The sequence below is a fragment of the Peromyscus maniculatus genome, chromosome 5 (genome assembly GCF_049852395.1).
Source record: "Peromyscus maniculatus bairdii isolate BWxNUB_F1_BW_parent chromosome 5, HU_Pman_BW_mat_3.1, whole genome shotgun sequence".
Classification (NCBI taxonomy): Eukaryota; Metazoa; Chordata; class Mammalia; order Rodentia; family Cricetidae; genus Peromyscus; species Peromyscus maniculatus.
Genome location: NC_134856.1, coordinates 103,762,484 through 103,787,601, shown reverse-complemented (window position 1 = coordinate 103,787,601; position 25,118 = coordinate 103,762,484). Strand labels below are relative to the sequence as shown.

Below are 25,118 nucleotides of genomic sequence, written 5' to 3'. Positions count from 1 at the left end.
GGCTTTTTCTTTTCTTTTCTTTTTTTTAACCAACAAGTGATGAGCTGAACTGCTTACCTTTGCCATCTGTCATAATAAAATGCTCACTAACGAAATGCTGGCCCTTAGCATGAGCTAGGCAACAAGACCAGCTAGCCTCTGACTAAGAAATTACATGATATGATTGTGCTACCCTTTCAATTCCTCACAGCTGACTTTTTTTGGTGTAATGACATCAAAGGAGATCATTCCTTTTCTGTCCATCTTAAAGCACAGAACCAACACCTCTATTAAGGAAAGAAGCTAATAAGAAGAAAACATAGCAAACATATTTGATCAAAGTTTGACATGATATGGGAACCTTGAGACAGACCATCTAAAGACCCAGGGTGAGGCATCTAGCTTTTTTTTTTTTTTTTTTTTTTTTTTTTTTGGTTTTTCGAGACAGGGTTTCTCTGTGTAGCTTTGCGCCTTTCCTGGAGCTCACTTGGTAGCCCAGGCTGGCCTCGAACTCACAGAGATCCGCCTGGCTCTGCCTCCCGAGTGCTGGGATTAAAGGCGTGCGCCACCACCGCCCGGCTGAGGCATCTAGCTTTATGATTGCATTTGATGAAGCACGGGCAGCAATGGACAGTAGAAATATGACTGAACATTGAACAGTGTGAACAAACATAAATAGGCTGAGTGGGAGCCCTTAGATGGCCTGTCTCCAGACTCTTCCTGGCCTCTCCATGCGGTGTTAGTTCCTCACTCATTTAGGATAAGACCTCTCCTGGAATGTCTTATCAGGTCATGTAGGTCAGGAAATTTCTTCTTAGCCAGTGCTACACAGAATAGAAGGGGGAGGCTGAAATAATTCTCCTGGGGCTTATGACTATTTGAGAGAAGGAGGGTTCTGGCTTCCATGGCCTGCCTTGGCACTGGGGCTGTGAGAGATCAGGAAAAAGCAGGGAGGGAAAATTGAGTTAGAAATGTTGCCATAGTCAGATCACTCCCCTACGGTCATGAGAGCAGCGACAACTTCCCTGAGCCTTGGAGAACTGACCCAGGGATCAGTCGGTCCACTCTGACCAGACTGTGTCGCTGTGCATATCCTTCCTATGCCCAAATCCTTCCTATTTAAACCTAAATAAAGAGCATGCTTAAATACCAAAGATGGGTTGTTTATATCTTTCTCTACCTTTCTCCACTTCTCATCTATGTTGTGGAATTATTGTTACAGATGTGTTACATTCTTTTATGCTGTGGAATATTTGTTCTAATGATGCAAAGATGTGTTGCATTCTTTTATATTGCATTTGTTTAACTCTGTGAAGCTGTGTTAATTTGCCTGTCTACAACACCTGCTCAGTTTAATAAGGAGCTGAAAGGCAGGAGAAAGGATAGGCAGGGCTGCCAGGCAGAGAGAATAAATAGAAGGAGAAAAAGAGAAGATGGAGGAGCAAGAAAAGGAAAAGGAGAGAGGATGCCAGGGGCCACCCAGCCACACAACCAGCCATGGAGTAAGGAAAGAAAGGTACATAGAATAGAGAAAGGTAAAAGCCCTGAGGCAAAAGGTAGATGGGATAATTTTTTTTTTTTTTTTTTTTTTTTTTGGTTTTTCGAGACAGGGTTTCTCTTGTGTAGCTTTGCGCCTTTCCTGGAACTCACTTGGTAGCCCAGGCTGGCCTCGAACTCACAGAGATCCGCCTGCCTCTGCCTCCCGAGTGCTGGGATTAAAGGCGTGCGCCACCACCGCCCGGCAAGATGGGATAATTTAAGTTAAGAAAAGCTGGCTAGAAACAAGCCAAGCTAAGGCTGGGCATTCATAAGTAATAATAAGACATATATTTATTTGGGAACTGGGTGGTGGGTCCCCAAAGAGCAAAGAGAAAAAAAAAAAAAACAACTACACATCTACTTAGTTGGGTCTCATTGCCACACTTTCGCCTAAAACCTTAAGAAAACCACAACTCTTGCTTTGAGCCATCACAAGTGTGATGGTATTTATGTCTGATGGCTTAAACTCCACCATAGGAGCACACTGTTTCTACCACTGTCTTCTGAGCATGTTTCTTTACTCAAACAACAGTCCACCACTTCCCTTTTCCCTGCCTCCAATTCTCCCTCCTCCACTGCAGTTTGTCCCACAGATGCCCCTAATCCCTGCCCTCAAGGAGAAAGCTGCGGCCTGTGCCTCCTCATGGGCAAGGCTGGTTGTGTAAACTGTTCTGGCTGTCCCACGACTGGCATTCTGTCTATGGTAACTGGATGGCAGGAGCTACCACAGCATCCTGAGCTACACACAGGTGAGTGTCTTGGATGATGTCTGGAGCCTGCTTCTCTGACGAGGTGCAGTTGCTAATATAAATGTCTTTATGTTTCTGACCAAGGCCTCTTGACAGTGTCAGTTCTCTACAAAGGAGCAATGTCTAGAGCTTCTCCTGTGTCTGCCAAAGTCTTCAGCTGCTAGGATTACTTTTCCTTTTGTTTCCCAGATTTTATTCCTGTATCCTGAAGTTGTATTATGTGTACAAGTGCTTAAAATTTGCATACCCTCTGAAGAACTTAATCTTTCATCATTAGTAAGTGATGATAAGTTCTTGATAATGTTCCTCGATCTGAAATTATTTGTTAATAACTACATAAGCAAATCAGTGTTTGCTTTACTGGTGCTAACGTCATACACTCCTTTCCAACAATCTAACATTTGCCTTTTTGTGTCTTTAAAATATGGCTTCTTTTTGTCTCAACAGTTCTAAAAGAACTAAAGTAATACCGAATATATATATATATATATATATATATATATATATATCCCAACCCAACCACAGTGGTAAAGCTAGAAACTAATAGGATGAAAAAGTTGGAGGCTGTACCAATGCATTGACGTTAGACAACTTCCTCCTGAACCTTCAGTGGGTCAAGACAGAAATCATGAACTTAGTTGAAATCGTCTGGAAGTCTGCATTTTGTCTTCGTTTCCTGTGTCTTTATCTTAGAAAATGGTAACAAGGGTGGGCACACAGCTCAGTGAGAGGGTTCTTGCCTACCAAGCATAAAGTCCAAGATGCAATTCTAAGTACCACACACACAAAATAAAATTAATTAGCAAATTAAAAGAAAAATAATGTGGTGATAGGCCTTAGATATTTTTGAGCTAAAATGGTGCACAAGATGCAAATCCAATGAAAACCTATCAACTTCCACAGAAATCCAATAACCCCTAGGAAGTGTTTTGTGGCAATTATCTCCTATAATAATATGACTCAAGCATCCTGTGCCGATTAGTTGATGCTTTGTTTGGTATTTAGTTTTGCTTTCTTGCCAACTTAACACAAGCTGGGGTCACCTGAGAAAAAGGAACCTCAATTGAGGAGATGACTCCATCAGATTGGCTGGCAGACAAAACTGTGGTGTGTCTTCTTAGTTAATGATTAGTGTAGGAAGAGCTAGTCCACTCTGGGTGGTACCACTCCTGTTCAGGTAACCCTGGGTGGTGCACCAGGAACAGGACAGCAGCTGCAGCCTTGGGTGGTCTGTGCTTCAGTTCCCCACTCCAGGTTTCTGCCTGCCATGACTTCCCTTCCTGATGGACAGTAAATTCTTTCCTCCCCAAGTTGCTTTTGGCCACACAATATAAAGCAAACTAAGATACATCCTAAACCTGTAGATTCATTTGTTTTGTTTTAGTTTTTAGGAGAGTTTTGTTTTATTCAAGACAGAATTTCACTAGCTCAGGCTGGCATTGGACTCACATACGATCTTTCTGCTTCCATCACCCAAGTGGTGGGATCCCTGCTAGAGGGCGGGACACCTGACCAACAGACTCATGATCACTGTCTAATGAACTTGTTTCTACTATGATGCACAATACTACCATTCTTCCATTTTCCCCCCCAAACAAGTAATTCTGTGAGGAAGCTAGAGAGATGGTCAAAAGCATTTGCTAGTCTCCAGAGGATAATTGCAAGTTTGGTTCACGTTGAACAGCTCACAACCACCTATAACCCAAGTTCCAGGGGATCAGATGCTCACTTCTGGTCCCCACAGGCACCTACATACATTCCTACAGACAGACACATGAATGAAAATAAAACAGATCTTTAAATAGTAATTCTGTGTAGAAGAAATAACTTGAAACAAATGAAAGGAGAAGACACAACATAACAGAACATGTCCTACAGTAACCGGAGTTTCAAGAGGAAAATACATCCCAAGCAGCTACATCAGGACAACATAAGGAAGGGAAAAAGGTGTGTGTGTGTGTGTGTGTGTGTGTGTGTGTGTGTGTGTGTGTGTGTGTGTGTAATAACTCACATTACCTTCTAAGAATCTAGGAAAACAAGAATAAACTAAAACCAAAATCAGCCAAAAAGAAGACATAATGAGGTTCAGACAGAGATATCTTAAACAACGGCAAATAAAAGGACACTAAACAGTCAGTGAAACTAAGGGACTGTTTCGTTTTGTTGCTTTTGTTTTTGTTTTTGAGACAGGGCTTCTCTGTATACTTCTGGTTGTCCTAGAACTCATGGTGTAGACCAGGCTGGCCTGGAACTTGGAGATCGGACTGCCTCTGTCTTCTGAGTGCTAGGACTAAAAGTATGTGCCATCACTGCCCAGGAAAACTAAAATTTTATTTCAATAATATAAACAAATTTTGCAAAGCCTTAGCTAGCTAAGTAAGAAAAAGAGAAGACTCGTAGAAGAGGAGATGAAAAAACGAGACAACGGAACAAACACAGCTGAAATAAAATCATTAGAGATTATTATGAACATTTATATGTCAACAAATTTGATAACTAACCTAGAAAAAATGGACAAATTCCTGGACAGACACACCTTGACAAAATTAAACCAGGACAAAGTAGAAAACCTGGAAAGATCAGTAACAATGAATAGCAATGAAGAAGTTCCATCAAAAGAAAGCCAAGGCCAGAGGCCTTCACAGCAGAGCCTGCCAAGAGTTTGAAGAGTCACTAAGATCAACTCTTCTAAGATAACTCCAACAAATTTGAGGAAGGAATTATTCCAAGTATATGCTGTGATGCCAGCATTACCTTGATAGAAAAGATGACAGAGACACAGCGATAAAACTGCAGGGTGGTATCTTTGATGAACACGACTACATAAATCCTTAAGGAAACACTCACAAGCCAAACCCAACAATACGTTTAAAAGGTTATTCACCATGACTAAGTGGGGTGAAAGGAAACTCCAACAAATAACAAGCATGCTACACCACACAGTAAGGACAAAAATCTCACTTTCAACTCAATAGAAGCAGAAGGCATTTGATACGTTCAATGGCCCTTCGAATGTATGTTTATATGCTCATGAACATATACACACCCATATATTACACACACACAAAAAGAAGTCTTGGACAAAATAAAGCAATTATAATCACATTTCTTGGTTTAAAAATACACTATCAAGCTGAAGCCATCAAAACAGAAAAGTTCTGACATAAAAGCAAACAGAACAATAGCAGAATAGAAAGACTGGAATTAATCCTGTACATCTATGCCAATTGATTTTCAACAAAATTGCAAAAACACACTTTCAAGATAGGCTGGTCTTTGTATGAAAAAAAAATAGAGGAAACATTTGACAACATTAGAATGTTGAAGGCTTTTTGGACAAGCCCTTAAATGCACTAGAGATAAAATCAAAAGTAAGCATATGGGACCATATCAAGCTCAGATGCTTCTGCACAAGAAGAAACAATTGAGCTAAAAAAAATGGGAGAAGAGAGCTGCAAATTGTATGTGTGTCTCTATTCAGAATATATGAGGAATTCAGGCTATAGCAAGGCTTTAAACGATAGAAAAAGTGCCGATAGATCTAAGCAGACATTTCAGAGAGGGTGGCATAAAGATGACCAGTGGGTTTCTCTAAAAATACTGAGCCTTACTTCATCAGGGAAATGCAAATCAAAACCACAATGATGATCTATCTGTCACTTCACCCAGGAATAATGGACTTTATAATACTAGTGATGATGTAGAAAAAAACAGAACATTTAAGTACTGTTGGTGCCGATATAAATTAGCTACCTACCACAGAAAACAATTTAAGTTAGCATAACCATCATAGAAAACAGTTTAAAAGTTCCTCAAAGAACTAGAAATGCCATATGATGCAGAAATCTCACTACTGCCCAGCCATCTAGGAAATGAAGTTGGTATTTCAGAGACATGTGCACTCCCATGTTCACTGCAGCTCTATTCACAACAGCCAAGAGATGGAAATTTTTACTTATTTTCCTGCCAACTTTTGTCCAATGTTTAATTCAATGTATATCCTGGTAAGTGATGCCGTCTTTCTTCTACTGCTTCAAACAGGAAAACGTGTGGAGTCTAAAATTTTCTCATGATAGTAAGATAGTGATGATGTAAGGATTAAGTGGATTCTTGCCAATGTGATCAAGACTCTAGGAAACAGCTTTATTCTTCCTTCTTTAGGAGATGAGGGGCTGTCTGGTCCAGAACAGTATAGATGGCTCAGCTCTTTAGTGATGATCTTACTTTGGCAACGAGGTAGGTCCACAGGCACTCCTCAGAGCTTGTGTTACCTTAATTAGCAAAAGGTGTGATAGAGAATCTTCAGAGGACGTATTTACTCTAGATTATTTAGGTGACTCCCAAATACCATCATGAATATTTAGGAGACAGGTTGAGAGAGAGATTGGACTGAGGTTCATGAAGTAGAGAAAGAAATGTGAAAGGAGCCAAGGTGAGAGCGTCTGGCTGTGAGCAAGCAACCTGACAAGTCACAGCCTCCAGGAGCTGCAGCATGCATGGGACAGCCCTTCCCAAGTCGGCCACTTTGGCTCCTTCCTCGCCACTCGCCTCAGGAAAATGGCCAGCCTGATCCTTAGTTTCAGGTACATAACACTCAGAACTTTGGAAATCTTTTTCATATCTAACCAAACTCTTCTTATAGCTGCCAGGACTTGAACCTCTTGGGTTGGAAGGGTCTTCACAAGCTGTGCAGTCCAGCTTCTCGACAGTATTTGGAGATCTCAGCGACACTGACCCGTTCCTATCATTCCAGTGTGACATCCATGAGCACAATCAAAATAAGCAGTTCTGTCCTTAGAAGACACAACCACCAGGTCAACGTCTACACAAGACTTGCCATTGTCCTATCTATCGTTTTTCTTTGTCTGCTTTCTTTCCTTTGGTCACTTAGAGGAATCACCGTATCAAATCTGATTTCACTCTGGAGAACTCCTGAAGCAGAACAAAATAGAAAAGCATTGAGGAGATTTTTTGTTTCAACCTTGTGTCATAAATATCTATTTTCCAAGATTGTCAGAAATGGTCCACTCAATTAGCATGGTACAGTGTCAATGTCTTTATGAGTCCTTTCTTCCATTGTACTAAAATTAACTTCTTGTTTTTTACCCAGTGGCAGGGATTCTGCTCTCTGTGAAAGAAACTGTATTTCATGAGCACCCTCCCAATGCTGGTGTCAATGATATCAGGACAAAGCACGTCCTACTCCGTGCTGAACAAACCCATGCCTTAAAAAGTCTTCAAGAAGTTTGGTATTCTGATGGCACAGTTCCTCACTCTCTATTCTATGAAGGCATTCTAGTTACATAATATGCCAACTTAAATGCAAATCTCAGAGCTACAACCAATAGTTTATCAGTATGTTCTCCCAGGTGAGGATTTTATGGACTATGTAGTCATCATATTTCTGTACCTTTTAGTGTAGAAACTGAACTTGACATAACTATGCTGATTCATATTAAATATCACCCATTTATTTGTTTTTTTACTTTAAATCATATTTCTTATACCTTTAGAATTATTTTCTCTTATTCTACCATCTTTTTAAAGTTATCAATCCTGTCATTTTTTAAAATCCAGACAGGCTATTGATAAGTGTCAATTAGTAGAGTAAAACATTTAAATCATGTAGCAATCGTGAATTCTTTCCAAGATAGCAGCATTTTATTAATCACTATTTATGAGAGGTTTTTAACACAGATAGGAGCACATAGAATTATTTTGTCTCCTTAGTCACTGTTGATCCACATTGTACAAAAGTATAATGAGAATTACCTGGGGCGATCAAGAAACGTGTATCATATGTACACATATACATCAACAAATAGGAAAATATTTGTAGCATTTAGCTATAAAATCCTTTAAAATTCACCAGTACTCAGTGTGCTGAATCAATTAAATTACTCAATTTTAAGAACATAAAATAGCTCAATTTCCTTCCTTCTGCTAGTTCCTCCAGCGCCCCTCTGGCTTTAGTCAAGATGACAGTAAACAGCTGACCTCACCCTAACTCTGCAGGCTGCATCCAGATGATATCTGAGAAACTATCAGGACTATCTCAGAGGGCCCGGATGGAGCGTACGGTTCAACGGCTCTCTCCTTAGCATCCTGCCTTTGAGAGCGGCCACAGCCAGCTTCTCACAGATCTCTAGAGGACACTGACTTTGAAATGACATAAAAAGTTGTCTCTGGAAATGTGGTCTTTCCTTTACTTGGACTTTAAGATAAGTGTGTATTTCCCTTAGAAAATGCTCTCTGGTTTTCAAAATACACTTTTAGTGTTCTTTCCCATTTTTCTCTTTAATTCCCATTGATGGAAATAAAGGATGGGGCCCAGTGTAGTCGCTGTTTTCATTAACTGTTAGTAGAGCAGTTCTTACAGCCTGTTCCCTGCCAGGGAACATCAACACTTTCTGGGGATTTGTAGAAAGACAAGTTCTTCGTCTCGCCTCCGATCTGCTGTGTTAGAAACCCTGAAGGTGCTTCGACTCAGTATGAGTCTTCTATGCATTTTTTTTTTTTATTGGTAACTGCATTCTCTGTTTTTAAGATCAGTTTGGTGAAAAAGAATTGAAGAGATTAATTAGTGTAATATATAATAAACAATCAGTTAGGACTTTTAGTGTATAACAATTTTGTTCAGCACTATTGAGTTCTGAAAATGTGGAAGAAGTATAAATTATAGTCTGTTCACTCAAGGCAAGTAACAGTAAGAAAACAAACTTCCTTCTTGCATAATAAAAGTACAGTGAACATGAGTGGGCATCATTGTAAGGCTGTTTTATAAAAAATGGTTTAAACTATTGATCCTTTAAGAGTTAATGAGGAAAGATGATATAGATATAGATATATAGATATATATGAGAAATATTTTAGAATGTCAAAAGGCAGTTTGATTAAAGGTTAAAATATTGCTTTATTATTATTTCTTTTTTGATAGATAAAACAGGATGTGACTTCAGTTTAATAGAGGTAGAAACTATAAAATAAAATAATCAAATATTTTAATAAACTTTGGGTGGAGGATTCACTGTGAATTTTTTATTGTGTTGGTGTAGAGACAATGCTGAATTTTCACCCAAGCCTCAAAAAGATGAGTCTATGGCCACATTACATATTTCTGTTAGAGCATCTACACATTTAAGAGTGTGGGAGTATGTTTATGTGCAAGACGGTGTATCTGCATGTGTATGAAATGCCTTGCTTTTGTAGAAACCATTCTCAGGTTTTTACTTTAGGCCTTGAGAAGTCTGAGAATCCTTACCAAGCACACAATTAGTATAAAGCCTGAAAATATGGAGCTTGTGGGGTTAGCTGTTTGGGAGGATCATAAAAGGTCACTTCTAATGGCTCCTGAACTAAATATATCTAGGCAGCAGAACACTGATGTAGTTCTCTCTCAGCAAGATTTTATTTGAGGAGGATCATCATAATATTTCCATAGGGAACAAAACAATATAATTTATCAGCTGTAAAATTTATACTAATAGAACTGTTATTTGGGCAACCCTTATTTTTTAATCACAAAGAGCCTTGCTATCAACCTCTTAAATGCTCCCTTTACCTCTTTGTTCCTAAGGGTGTAGATGAGGGGGTTCAGCATGGGTGTGATGATCCCATAAAAGAGGGACACCATTTTCCCCCGGTCCTTGGAGGCAGGGGAAGGAGGCTGCAGATACATGTAGATGGCAGTACCATAAAAGAGTACCACCACAATTAGGTGGGAGCCACATGTCCCAAATGCCTTTCGCCGACCTTCAGCTGACCTTATTCTCAACACTGCTTTGACAATAAAAGCATATGAGATAAGGATGAGAGTCACAGGTATTAAAAGGAAGAGCACACTGATAAAGAACAGCTCTGCTTCATTTGCCGTTGTATCCACACAGGACAACTTGAGCAAGGCAGGAACTTCACAGAAGAAGTGATCCACTTCCTTGTGACCACACCGTGGCATCTGAAGAGTCCACGTAGACTGCAATACTGAGTTGCTGAAGCCACTGATCCAACATGCAGCTGCCAACTGGAGGCAGCGCCTGTGGTGCATGATGACTGAGTAATGGAGAGGTTGACAGATTGCTACAAACCTGTCAAAGGACATGACGCCCAAGAGAAGACATTCGGTGGAACCCAAGGCCAGGAAAATGAAAAGCTGGGCCACGCAACCACCATAGCTGATGACCTTCCGGGTGCTGCATATGTTGATGAGCATCTGTGGGACTGTGCTTGTGGTGTAGCACAGGTCCAGCAGGGACAGGTTAGTGAGGAAAAAGTACATGGGGGTGTGGAGCTTGGCATCCAGGCGGGACACGAGAATGATCATCATATTCCCAAAGATGGTCAGGATATAGGACACTAGAAACACCACAAAGAGTGGCAGCTCCAGCCATGGCCGATCTGAAAACCCCAAGAGAATGAATTCCTCTGAGATGCTCTCATTCACCAGACTCATGTTAAATGGTACAGCCTCGGGGTCCCTGGAACACAAGGGGATAGTAAGCTGGTGGACATGATTATTGGCTTCATCAATCAGTTATGAACTGACTATGCCAGAGTATTTCATGCATTTATAAGCTGATCCTGTTAGGTTTGGAAAATATACCGACAAAAGATTAAGCATCATGCAACAGTTTTTAACAAAGTGATTTCAAGTCACAGCACTGTATGAGTTTCTACAGCCACAGAGCTTCTCCTTTGGGGTTTGCTCTTCCATGGATGGGTCTTCTGAGGACTTTCTACCCAGATTCCTGCTGTTGGGGCATATAGATATTGTTCCTATTATTTGAATTCACTTAAATCTCCCCCAGAATTCAGTGAGAGTGTCTGGTTGTGGGCATTTGTTACAACTATTTAAACCTTGTTTCCTGACTATTCCTGACCTTCCCTCAAGTAGGTCCGAACATATGACATCTATCCAGAGTTTTCAGACACAATGTCAGGAGACTTGTCCTCTTAGGCTCATGTCACAGAGTCTACACAGGATTGTTTGATGGTGTGATAATGAGGCTGGCAGGCCTGGTTCATCCACCCCAACCCCCACTGTAACTAGTTTTATTGCCTTGAGAATGCATCTTATGCTCTGATCTTCAAGTTCCTCATTTGTAAGACAGAAATACAAATGCATATCTGGCCTGTTGAGAATCACAATTCACCCCACTCAGCCTGACTCTGGTTGGGCACACAGCAGTGTGCTCAATGCAGCCACAGTGATACAAGGACAGAAATGCCCAAAAGATTCCCTTGGAGCTTCTACAGTGTTCATTTCCAAATGGGTCAGTGGTGCAGATGGTTATGTTATAACTCTAACTGTCAGCTTCAATCCCAGGGGCCTAGGCAACATATTCGAGTACAGAGGTTATCTTCTGTGTAAACTGTTTGGCAATGCCTGGTCCCCAGGAGCACTGGTGCTGGACCACAGGAGCACAGGTGCTGGGATACTTTGAGAAACTGTTCATAGCTCTACATTCTGACAGTACTTATGAGACAATCTGACAGTTAACGAATGTATGCATCCCAAACCATTCTCCGTGATAATCTAAATTACTTTCTGACTTAATCACCATTAGAAATTATGCTTCTCAGCTCTGATCCTGTTCATCAAAATTTTAGCAAAGGGTGCTGATTTTTTTTTCTACTCATCCCAGAACATGTGCTCCCTCAAGAAGCATCCCCTTGCTCTCCCCTAAGAAACCTGAGATATACGGTCATATAGAGAGACATTAAGTTTTAAGTTTTTCTTTTAGATGAGGTATCAGGTGGCCGAACTTGCATGAAACTTCCTGGTAGCCCAGGCTCACCTGGGACTCCCGCTTGCTCCCATCTCTAGAGTGCAGTTAAGAGGTGCACACTGTCACTCTCTCTTGAGCAGGGCTGGGACAGAACCCTGGCCTGCAAGCACAGCAGGCCAGCACTGAGCAGAACGCAGCTAGATTCCCTCTCTCCAATGGCCTTTTAAGTGAAATTACGTTACTATACAGTTGTATAGCATGATTCCTTCCATTTAAAGAACATACAGCATTCAGTATCTAAATGTTACTATGCAAGTTTAAAATTACCGTGAGGAATACGGAAGAGACTCTTGTCCCTGGGAAACTGAGGCAGAGAGGAAAGCAAACCAGTCTTGGCCTGCTAATTTGCCAGCAGCTGTCTGTTCTGTTTTAAAATGAGCACGTGTTTCTCTTACAATATTTTAATTGCTTTACTCCCCAGATTATTTGGGTTTCTATTTCCAGTCTAGAGTAACTTTAGTGAAGACTTCAATAGTCATCAGACTCGAATCTTCATAAGAAATTAAATTTCTTTAACTTGGTACTTTCTTAAAATTTAGTATGAATCTACAAGGACATTTAAAGCATGGATTGAAGAAACACATTTTTATCCTTTTAGTCAAAAACATACATTGCCAGAAATTGTGGGCACAGGGTAGAAAGAACTACCTAATATTACTAAATAATATTAGTAAAGATACATTTCACATACTTCACAATTTCATTTTTGTTGTTGTTGTTTCTTTTCAGGCAGGGTCTTATGTAGCTGAGGCTAGCCTCAATCTTGATACATAGCTGATGTTGGCATTATCCTCCTGCTGAACCCTCCCACATGCTGGGTACAGGTCTCTAACATACTAGACAGTTTACATGTCTTAGTATTACAAGAGTGTATCACTCCCCCCCCCCCCCCGCCCCCTGCAACAAGTCCATATAGTTACAGTGACTGTATGTCTCAGTTCGCCAAGGACTTGTTGTCCTGGCATGGTAGCTGATTGAGTTACTTCCTTTCCAAACTGGGTCCTCACTGGATAAGTTGTAAAGTCTCCCTAACTAATGCTAAGGAGTAAAATGATCTCTGTATTATTGCAAAAGAGGCATTTCACCATCGAGGACATTGCATTTTCTCCTCCAACATGACCAATGACCCAATTGACTAGGACCTTGATACTAATGTTTCTTCTGAGAACTCAGCAAAAGACTATTTCTCCAGGAAGCCTCATTATCGATAAAGGAAAGAAAATTAGTCGACTCATTTCTAATCAATGCACCCCTCACCCTGAGAGTCATGATTTATAATTTCTTAATGAACAATATAATATATTAGTGCAGCTGTGGTATGTGACATCCTTTCATGCTCCATAGTCACAGCACAAGAAGAGCAAAAAGAATTTATCACTCTAGGAGGAACTGTTGTAACAACAGAGAAACAGTCAGGAAAGCCAGGAAGGGAACGGAAGAATTCAGTGCTCTGGTTCTCACACTGTACCTTATTCAGCTTTCTGAATGTGTCCATCTTCCAGCAAGTGAGACCCCTCAAATATTTATGAACTCCTAAAAGCATATCTCTAGATAGTATTGCTAACATCCTGTATTTTAAGTGAGTTGGACTCAGACATAGCATTTGCCTTAGAAAACAGTATTTATTAATGAAAAAGAACATAAAATCAAAGGTTAGGGTACCCTTGGCTACATTAGTAAAACTACATGGGCCATGCTCCTATTTTTGTCTCTTAATGTCTACTCCACTTGCTTGCAGTTATTGCTGGTGTCTCTGAGGCCACCGAATAGGTTTCTCTCCTTTAAAGCAAGCCTGCATTGCAGCACCTTACGGTGATAGCATTCTCCTTTAGAATAACACACCAGCAAAAAAACAAAAAACAAAGAGCAAAAACCCAAAACAGTTGAATCATGCGAGAGCACAGCAGTGTCAGGTTAAAGCTGACATTGGTTACTGAGAGTTTGGGGAAGCTGCTGAGGGGTCTTTACAAGTTTTATCTGCAGTCATCTGAGAGTATTTTAAAGCAAAGATGAGGCTGCTTCCTTGATGAATAGTGTCACTGCTCTATTTGTTTATGTGTTTGCCTTTTAGCCTGCGTGTGGGCTGCTGGTCTTCTACTCTCATCTCCCTCTTGAGTTTCCTGGCCCCATATCTGAGCCTGAAACCTCACAAAGATGAGAGAAATTTTGATAACAGCTCTTTAAGCTTTATGGTGTGAAGAACATTGGGATAAGAAAGGTAACAAGAGTCAGTTCGAGGTCTGCCACCTGCACGATTGAGCGAGTGAATTAAGCATTTTGAATATCAGTTTTAATTTCTGTGTTGGGGTTGAGTTGACATTTTCCTCGCCATGGAAAATTATTTACTGATGATTCCTCCAATTACCTATACCCTGATGAGAGGCTCTTTACCATACTACCCTTATTTTGCTGAATTGTAAGCATAAATAATAGGTACTTTCCTCCAGAATAGCTAATAAGGAAAGGTTTCACATAAAATTTTCTCTTTGAAGAGATGAGCCATGAAGGCAGAAGCTTGGGTTTCTATGTTCCTCTAGCTTAGCTTGCTTTCCTGAGAGTCCAGATCTGCTTGAGATGCAAACATAAGAGACAGCTGACCTGCTGTGAAGGCCATGGTCCCCACCAAGATGACAGATGTCCCCTAATGCTCAAATCCTAATGTGAATTTTAGCCGTTTGAATAAATGTATTTACTTACCACCAACTTAAGCATTGGGAACAGATGGGTTTGCTTGATGTCCAAGTAGCCTTGAATGTGAGCAGAATGAATTTAAACTGCACAGAGACGGTGGCCCCTTCCTCCTCTGTTTAGCTGTATACTCATTTTGGCAAACTGAGTAAAGTTCTTTAGTTTCACGTGCTATGCAGAAGTTCTGAGATCCCCAAACACAGTTATGTGGACAGTGAGGAGGGAGTATCCCTCAGACCTGGAATGTGTGGCATTGGCGCCATGTCATTTACAGTTTAGGGAATCTACTGTTATTTTTAGAGATTATTTTTTCCTATCAGTCTTGCAAACCTGGGTAAAAATACTTTGTCTGTAAAGACTGCTGTTCCTTTTGGTCAGCAGAAGAAATCTCAACCGTACATTGCCTAAGTCTTCTGTTTATAGCGGCAAAGTCAGCACTTGACCCAATGGGACACGGGCAGGGGATCTGCCAAACGATGTCTCTCTCCTCACTGATTAGCTCGAGAAGGAACTTCCCTCTAGGGACGGGATTCTCTACTTTTTCAGACACTAAAGGAATGGCCTGGAACTAAAGTGCTTCATTGAATGAAAACTACATGTTGTGCTCAGTGGGGATTTATTTTCTTTTTGTGAGCTATCCAGAGAGTTTCTCAAAACCATTTAATTGCCATAGTTTGGTATTTACTTTTGAGACAGGGTCTGGCTGTGTAGCTCGGGATGGCCTCAGCCTCCTAAATGCCGGGATTACAGGGATACGCCACCACATCTGCTCACTACTTAGTTCAATGAGAACAAAAAATTATTTTACATATAAATTTCCTAAGATAGCATCTAAGGTCATGTTTGACTTAACCGAGAGGAATCCTTTAGATAGCCTTGGATATGCGTTGACCTCTTTTGTATGCTTCCTGCCTCTCCTCGATGCGTAGCTGCATCCACGAGACCATGGTTTTGAAATGCCCCCTTTCCAATCTCGTTATTCTTCTATGTTGATTAGTTGGTACTCCACCAAATGTCCACTTTCATGTTCAAAACTTTAAAGCAGTATAGACTCGCACATTCCCTCTCCATCCTATTAGTTGAAAGTTCAGTCAGTCATTATTTTGATGCTGAGATTTCCCCACGTTGCACCCACATGAGTCTCTTAGAGCTGCCACTACATCCTTTGGTCTTGTCCTCTTGTATCTAGAAACCCTTCCATAAATTCAGCACAAGATGTGTCTGGAACAGCCATTTCTCCACAGTGCTCTGGATTCCTTGGGGGTGGGGGGATGGAAAAGAAAGCTTGACCTAAGAGTGCATGAACACATTAGTATGTAACATCCCCACACAGACATTCTTCACCTCTTTCTAACTCACTCATCTCTACATGGTAAGTACATAAGTTCTCAGTGATACCTTCATTCCAATTCAATTTGTAGATTTCATTCAGGTCTTCTCCTTTTCCTTGTTTATCCGTTACTTCTCCAAATAGAAGAAACCAGGCTCTTCAACACAGTTCCTTGCTGATTCAACCCTCTGCACGTAATCACTCTCGCTATGAGGCAGGCCACTCCACTGAGTCCTGACAGACAGCTCCCCAGGTGTGGGGTACTTGGTGTGAGCGCCACACACTTCTCTCTACCAAAGCTTCTTTGTGTGTAGTCTGTAAACTTTGGTTAGATTCTTCAACTGTGCATAATGTTTGGAATTTTATCCACTTACTACATGTATCTTAGCATTGTTTTTCTTTTATTACAACTGGGATCCATTTTATGGCTACATAAACAATTGCCTATTCATTTCTTTTCTTGGTTGAGGGAGTCCATTTCATCTACTTTTTCATCTTTATTAGGTTTTCCTTCTACTACTTTTGGGTTTGGTTTTTTGTGTAGTACATTTTCTTGGGTCACTAATTGGTTGTTTATCTGTGATCTTTCACTTTTTTATAGGTACTGATGGGTATAATTTTTCCTCAGTACTACTTTTGCTGTATTACATGCATATTGCTGAGTTGTCTACAATTCCCTTTGTTTCTTCCTTTTCCTCTTCCTCTTCTTCTGCCTCCTCCTCTTCCTCCTCTCTCCTCCCTCTCTCCTCCCTCTTGACCTTTCTGGCCCACGGCTTCCTCTTCTTCTGCATCCTCCTCTTCCTCCTCTCTCCTCCTCTCTCCTCCCTCTTGACCTTTCTAGCCCACCGCTGTGTGAATAGTGCTCTTCTCTAACTGACATGGACTGAGGTTGGCTGCCATGTCCCTCCAGCCTTGATGGCTGAATCTTTGCCAAGCCACAACCAAAACAAACCTTTTCTTCCTCAAGTTGTTTCCGTCATTTGCTGGGGACCAGCCTCAGCAGTTTCGGGGGTCTGAAGGATGGGATACCTGGAAGTGCAATAACAACTCAGAGACAACGTTTGTGCAAGCTGACAGGTCACTTTGGACTTTTGTAGTTGCTAAGTTTCTTTTGCTTCCCTAGCTTCTCTTAGGTTCTCTTAGTTTCTCTTAGCTTCTCTTAGCTTTTGTTACAGCTTCTTTAGCTTCTGCTTTTGCCCTGGTGACCTCAGTCTTTTATTATCATAAGCAAGGGGAAACAGAAAGAAAAGGGGAAATCACCCAATACAAAATCACATGTTCTCATGATTCCAAAGGTTATTCTCAGAAAATCACCAATATATTCTTCATCATCTTTTACTAAACACAGGAACTATCCCAGACTTAACACCAAAGCAAGTATAATCTATTTTTATTATTAATGATTACACAATCTTTTGAGCACTTGACCCAAAAGCTAGCAACATGCGATTTTGCAAAAAAGGCAAAAATAAGAACAGTGGTCAATGTACCAGACAGTCATTTCCTTCTCACACAGTCCACTCCAACCTCAAGACCCCTGCAGCCGCCTAAATTCCTCCTCAGCCCTCTGCAAACACCAAGCCCCATGACTGGTGGGCCACAATGACCTCAGACAAGAAATCTGTCCCTGTAAGTCAGCAACTTCTGTCCTTCTATATCCAACAATTCCAAGGAAGACCTAATTTAATTTATAGAGCTTCTATGAAAGGAAGCTCACCTTTCTTGGTAGTTCCTTTAATCTAGGAACCCAGTAAAGCTTGTAGCAATCACTCCATCAATTGTCACATTATCTCTACACTCCTTCAGGAGGAATAAAAAGTATTAAATTGAAGTTCCCATCTCCCTTTCTTGGTGGAGGCCACTATTTTCTCCTATTCTAGGTTCCCACACTTCTAGTCTGTCATCCCATCTGTATGTTACTCCAGCCACAGTCTTCAGCCAATACCCCTTAGGGTCTCAAGCTTTACACAATGTCCTTGGAATATCCTCAGAAACTGGATTATTCATCATGGCCAATTTGAGTCCAGGGTGTTGATACACATCATACCATGTGCTATAGTTGTCCACACATTCAGTACAGTTTATCCAAGCCCAAAAAGCTTCTCCAGGCTGCAGGTTCTTTTCCATGAAATATATAACTGCCTTAACCTCAGCCTGAGTGATCATCTCTGTATAATTTCCTGTGAATTTACCTCACTCCTTTCCTGCATCACAGAAATCACCATTGGTCTAAGAACACAGAACATGAAGATCAGATAGAAGAAGAAGACTAGTATTACAAGAAATATTTATATGGAGGAGGACATGACATGTGAGTGCCATAAAGTGTGACCTTGGGACATGTAGGCATTTTTGCCTTGGCCCTCTAGAGGCACGCTAAGCAGAAGAACTGGAGGGGGACACAGGGAGGGTTGGTGGTCCACAATCTCGGGTCCCCTTTTCTCCAGTCTCTGCTGGCAGCACGTCAGCCATCTTATATGCTGTCACAGGCAGTCATTTTTATCACAGTGGCACATATATAACTAGTAGACTCTTCCTATTCCAGAAAGGCTAATAATCACTTACCTATATATACAAATGACTATGAATCATGCCATCTTGCTGTGGGATGTTCTGTATGCTGTGAATATGTGTTGCTCTGATTTGTTGATAAATAAAATGCTGATTGGCCAGTAGCCAGGCAGGAAGTATAGGCAGGATAAGCAGAGAGGAGAATTCTGGGAAGAGGAAGGTTGAGTCAGGAAACGCCAGCCCACCATCCAGGGAGCAGCATGTAGTGGCACACAGGTAAAATCACGGAACACATGGTGACATATGTATTAACAGAAATGGGCTGAGTTTAAGTGTAAGAGCTTGTCAGCAGTAAGCCTGAGCTATTGGCCGAGCGGTTTTAATTAATATAAGCCTCTGTGTGTTTACTTGGGAGACACGAGTGGGAGAGATTTGTTTCAACCATCGGCAGGCCATGACACAGGAAAACTTCCAGCTACAAATGGCACCCAATGTGGGGCAAGAGTTTCTATCTAAAACCTGAGAAAGCTTTTAAAAAAAAAAAAAAAGATTCTAAAATGGAGCTAAAAACAGCTTCCTAGTTGTCTCTCTCAGGCCAGCTGCAGCCTGTGGGCTTGAGCTGAGTATATGGCGGGTTTGTGGAGTGCAGGCTTAACCTGCAACATGGCAGATTCCTGCTGTGGTACACAGTGGTGTCTGCAAGCTGCGCAGTATGCTGCATGGTGAATATAGCTTTTGCTAGTACAGACAAAAAAGAAAAAGAAAAAAGAGAAAAAGAAAAGAAAGAAAAGGTTTCTGGGCTATACACTGCTGGATGGAAGCATAGACCCACTGCCTCCCAGAGTCAGTGGACAGCATGGCTCCCAGAGCTGGCAGTGAGTTACCTCCACCATGTTGACAAGCTGAGATGGGTGGAGTCAGCAGCCAAGGCTGCTGGTTCAGTACCAGCCACTACAGTTTAAAGAAATAGATTGACAATAAAACAGATTCAGATAAAAATAAACCTCTAAATTGTTTACAATATATACAAATATATGTAGGTTTTGAAGAGAGAGGAAAAATAATATAGACAGTTATATCAAGAAATAGAAAGTTTTAAAAAATAAAGAGACAATAAAGGTAATATAAAAAATAAGCCACATAAAGATAGATATTACACAGAGAGTCTGGATTATGTCTTTGGGATTTTTAACTACAGAGAAACATTTGATCGTAAAAGCTGCTGAGTTAAATCAATATGTATATTTTAAAGATATCTTGATTTCAAAATGTATGTCTAAGGATACATTGCTTTGGAAAAGAGGTTCTTCTTCTGTTTCCACAGAAGATGAGAACCTGTGGATTGCTTCCAGGCTCATTTAGTTTGATCAAGACAGACCCCCTGAGAGGTCTCCAGATGATCCAACATCCAAAAACAACTTCAAGGCTCAGAGAATACAGCCTCACAGACCAATCCAGTCAGGACTTCATCATAATCCTAAAATTTTCTTTGTGTCCCCTTAGGAATACAGCACCCTTTATCAGCAGGAAGTAGCCTAGAACACTACACCCACATTCCCAAAAAGGTGGATTATGGACGTTTGTCTTTGTTTAGGTTGTTGGTTACAAATTGTTATTGGTCATAGTCAATATCTTTCTAAAAGAAGAAAGGGGGATATGATATGGAAATATAGTATAGGTATGATAGAATAAAAGGGTAGATTAATGAACCTACTTTTAAAGAGCAGCAACTTGTTTAAAATGTTTTACATTGGTATAGATTTTAGTTTACTGATACAAATTTGAAGTTAATTTTGTTATACTGTATATATATTTCTACTCTTGTTTAAGATATTATGTTTGTGCAGCTCATTTAAATTGTAATGGATAATTAAGAAATACAGATTAATAATCTTCTATGATAGTCAAACTTATAGTCATGTTAAGTTTTCTAGGTATACATATATATATAATTCAATTAGGTAGGTAATCTTCAAACACTTCAAAGACCTATAGAATATGGCATTTAAAATGTTTTAAAAACTTAGACTTTTTGGACAGTGACACTTATCTGTTCCTGGCAGCACTGATTTACTTCAAAGAGAAAGATGGGTGTTGAAGACACTCTATATGGGGTTTATCTTCTTCTTGGCCCAAATAGCCATTTGAGCAAGAAACTGTTCTTGCCCGGACTGCTTGACAAAATGTTGTATCAACTGGACATGCAAGACCCATAGGAAGGTGACCACTGAACTTTGCAAGGCAAAATGATCCTTTAGGTTCCTGCTTCACAGAATAAATGTCAGACATTACAGGATACAGGAAAGTGACTAAAAGATTAGTCCTATGGGCTGAAGACAAATGCCCCAACTTTGCAGAGGAACTTTGGATGACTGTCCAGGCAGGCAGCTGTCTCTATTGTTTCCAGAATTTTGGAAGTTGCTTAAAATGCATTTCCTGTTTACTTAGGTAATATTATATCCTTCTGAGGTCTTTGATGTATCTAAAGACTAGATAGTTATAATTTTCCTTGGTTATGATAAAAGATAAATTTGATATGAAGCTTTAGACTAATAAATATAGGATAGATAGAATATTTTCTTTAATTTTGCCAAATACAAATAGACTAGACATTATAACTGTAATTCTTGCTTGATAACTGTTCTATTATATGTAATTTTACTATGTTAAAGTTAAAACCTCCCTTATTGATTATACAAAAAAGGGGAGGTGCTGTGGGATGTTCTGTATGCTGTGAATATGTGTTGCTCTGGCGAGTGGTGGATAAGGGATGAGAACATAAGGTAATGGGATGGTTGAGCTGGAACAGGAATGGAGTGGGAAAGCAATGAAAGAGATGTCATCTATCATGAAGATAGAGAGAAACCCAGTGCTAGGGAAATTGCCAGGAATACCCAAAGATGACCCCAGCTTGGATTACTAGAAATAGTGGAGAGGGTGCCTGAACTGAACTGGCTGACCCCAGTGATCAGATCGTTGAATACCCTAACTGTCATCAAAGAGCTTTTCTTCAGTGGCTGATGAAAGCAGATGCAGAGATCCACAGCCAAACACCAGGCAGAGCTCCAGAAATCCATTCAAAGAGAGAGAAGAGGGATTCTATGAGCAAGTGTATCAAGATCGTGATGGGGAAACCTACAGAGATGACCAAACCAAACTTGTGGGAACTCATGCAAGTTGGATCAACAGCTATGGAGCCTGCATGGGACTTGACCAGGCCCTCTTCAAGGCAAGACAGTTGTGTAGCTTGATCTGCTTGAGGGGCCTCTTGGCGGTAGGATCAGAATCCATTCCTGGTGCATGAGCAGGTTTTGGAGCCCACTACCTATAATAGGACACCTTGTGCAGCCTTGAGACAGGGGGAAGGGCTTGGACTTGCCTCTACTGGATGTGCCTACCCATGGGAGGCCTTGCCTTCTTGTGGGAGGGAGTGGGAGGGGGAGGCTGCAGGGAGCAGGAAGAGGAAAGAGGGGGTTCTTTGATTGGTCTGTAAAATGAATGAAAAAATTTTCTTAATAGAAAGGAAGGAAGGAACGAAGGAAGGAACGAAGGAACGAAGGAAGGAACGAAGGAGGGAACGAAGGAACGAAGGAAGGAACGAAGGAAGGAACGAAGAAAGAAAGAAAGAAAGAAAGAAAGAAAGAAAGAAAGAAAGAAAGAAAGAAAGAAAGAAAGAAAGAAAGAAAGAAAGAAAGAAAGAAAGAAAAGGATATTCCAAGAAAATGGACCTAAGAAGCAAGCTGGTACAGCCATTTAAATATCTGACAATATAAACTTAAAAAAAAAAAAAAAAAACAAGACTGGCCTACAAGCAAGTCTGTAGGAGCATTTGTTTTTTTTTTTTTTTTTTTTTGTTTTTTTTGTTGTTGTTGTTTTAATTAATGATTGATGTGGAAGGGCCCAACCTACTGTATGTGGTGCCACCCTGGACAGGCAGTCCTAGAAAGTTTTAAAAAGGTAGCTCAACACAAGTCTGGAGAAGAAACCAGTAAACAATGGTCCTCCATGGCCTCTGCTTCAGTTCCTGCCCTGATGCCCCTCCATGATGGACTGTAAATTGTAAGATGAAATAAACCATTTCCTCCTCCCTAACTTGCTTTAGGTCGTGGTGTTAACCCCTACGTAGAAAGCATACTGGGACTTATGGCTACCTGACTTTTGGCTCTGTTCAGGCCCTGGCTGTACAGGAGGCTCAGATTCCAATCTGCTTAGCAAATGGAGACCATTCAGACTTAGGGAAAATGGTCACAGATTGGATTTATGGATACCCTGAGGCTCCATAAAACCAACATAAATGAAGACAACCTATATCATTTGATTTCTGCAAACTTTCACTCTTAAAGGTTGACCAAATATTCAGGATCTCCTTCCTAAGAAAATGCTTCCACAGAAGACTTTGAAGATGTGCTACGTTCTATTGTCTGTTTAGAGTGGTGTAAGACAGATGAATCCATGGATTGAAACATTTATCGCACAGCCATTATAGCCACAAATGACCTGAAGTAGACACCTTTACTGGAAGGATCAATTCAGCTGCTGGCTCTGGGATGGACCTACCCCTTTGACTGTTATATTATTATTGTTAAGGCTATTGTTGTTTTGGTTTGGGTCAAGACAGGGTCTCACTAACATTTAGCATAGGTTGGCTTCAATTCTCAGTCCTCCCGCCTTGTTGAGTACTGGGATTGTGGGCATCTGTTTCTTTCGTCCTGATGAGATTATTCTTAAAAGCCATTTCAATGACTTGGTAATACCAAAGGAGAAGAGAGGACATGGAGGGGCCCATTTTCCTCAGAGACACATAAGCTCTCAAATTCCATGGCATACATTAAACTACAGTATCCTTGATTATCTTTAATCTACCAGGACCATGGAAGGTCTCTTGAGAGTGTTGTCGTCAAGGGCTCAGCCCTTCTTGCCATCCTTCCAGCCATATTCACAGGTGTTCAGGCATGAGGGAGATACATTCTGAGAAATACATCATCAATTGATTTCACTCTGTGAACATAAATTGTACAAATTAATCAAAAGATGCAGTAATTACATACATAAAAGACTGCTGCCAGCACAAAAGAGCATGATGCTTTATGGGAAACATTTTGTAAGTAATGACAGTGCAATTTAAAATACAATAATAGAGTGAGTTCCAGGAAAAGCGCAAAGCTACGCAGAGAAACCCTGTCTCGAAAAACCAAATAATAATAATAATAATAATAATAAAAATAGAATAATATAAGCTAGGAGCATGGCCACTCATCAAGTTCTGCATACTGTGTGCATAATAGTGTGTGGCACATACCTACTTGTTTATCACTGGCAACATGGGTTTGTTTACATCCGTTCCACAGGAAACACAGATGCAATGGCTTGTTCTAAAAGCTGTAACAACCACAATGTCATTAGATAACAGGAAGTGTCCATCTCTGTTGTGATGCTGTAGGGTCATGGTCATATACATAGTAGATCCCTAACTGAAGCATCCTTATGGAGCACAAGACTGTGTCTGCGTTGTAGCACCCTGAGGACCTGCAATACAGACAGGAGCCTGACCAGGTACTTGACTCAGATTCAGTACTTTTCTACTTCTGGCCTTTCCTATTTTCACCCTGGCTCCCGGGTTCAAAGAAGAGCAGGATTCCTTGATCAACTCTCCTTAGCAATGAGTTAAACCCTCTATCTGCAGTTACCTGAAGTTTTCCAACTGTGTTTCTGTGAAGGAAAAGGAATATTGAGAGAAAATGCTATTTTTTCTTCTTATTAAGTGATCACAGTGAAGACAAGTTTGTCACTTGTTAAAAGGATTTTCTGTTTTCCAGCTCAGCACTGGAACTGGCTGTTTGCCAGAGGATCTTGAGTTTTGTAGACAAAAGTGCATTTCTGGTCTTTAGAGCTGCTAATTTATGTTGTTATCAAGTAGTAGGTTGTTAAAGCTTCACATGGAATGGACAGACTGAGCTAATTTTAAACTGGAGGGGGAAATATATTATGTATGGGTACTGCTTTTGCTTAGATATAGATTAATACATGTGTGGCTTTAAGCCAAGAGAAAGCTAATGAAGCCATCCATTCAGAGGCAAGATTCTTTATCTCCCTGAAGCAGCTTGGATGCTATGTGGAGGCTGTGTAAATTCAGACAGAAGGGTTTTAGAAAAATTACCAGAGTTCTGTAGCAAACCTGTGCCTTGTCTAATATATATATATATATATATGCTTATATTTTCTTTATATTTAAATTAAATATACTTTAAATGAATTATTCTCAATGCATTTTGTTTGAAACTGATTTTAAACTTCTAAGACGTTTGCAAAGACAATTCAGGAACTCTGTGCTCAGGGAATTAACACTGACAAAGTGCTGTGAAGCCCGGCAGATTAGCTGACCCTGTTTTAGCTGTCATGGAAATTGTCCTCTATTTGTCTTTTGAAAGATCTTTCAACTTTACTCTTTTGTCCTTTCAATGAGCCCTAATCTCTTCAAGGGCACACTCATGGGACTACAACACAGCCCAGGTTTGTCTCTTGTTTTATCTTGATTTG

The 25,118-nt window shown here is 40.5% G+C and overlaps 1 protein-coding gene across 1 annotated transcript; it reads right to left on the bottom strand.

Moving 5' to 3' along the window:
* Positions 1-9,762: 9,762 nt before the first annotated feature.
* On the bottom strand, positions 9,763-10,716 carry LOC143273411 (olfactory receptor 2B2-like). Its single transcript, XM_076572999.1, has one exon. The coding sequence runs from the start codon at positions 10,714-10,716 to the stop codon at positions 9,775-9,777; it is 942 nt and encodes a 313-aa protein (XP_076429114.1). The 3' UTR covers positions 9,763-9,774.
* Between the last annotated feature and the right edge of the window lie 14,402 nt (positions 10,717-25,118).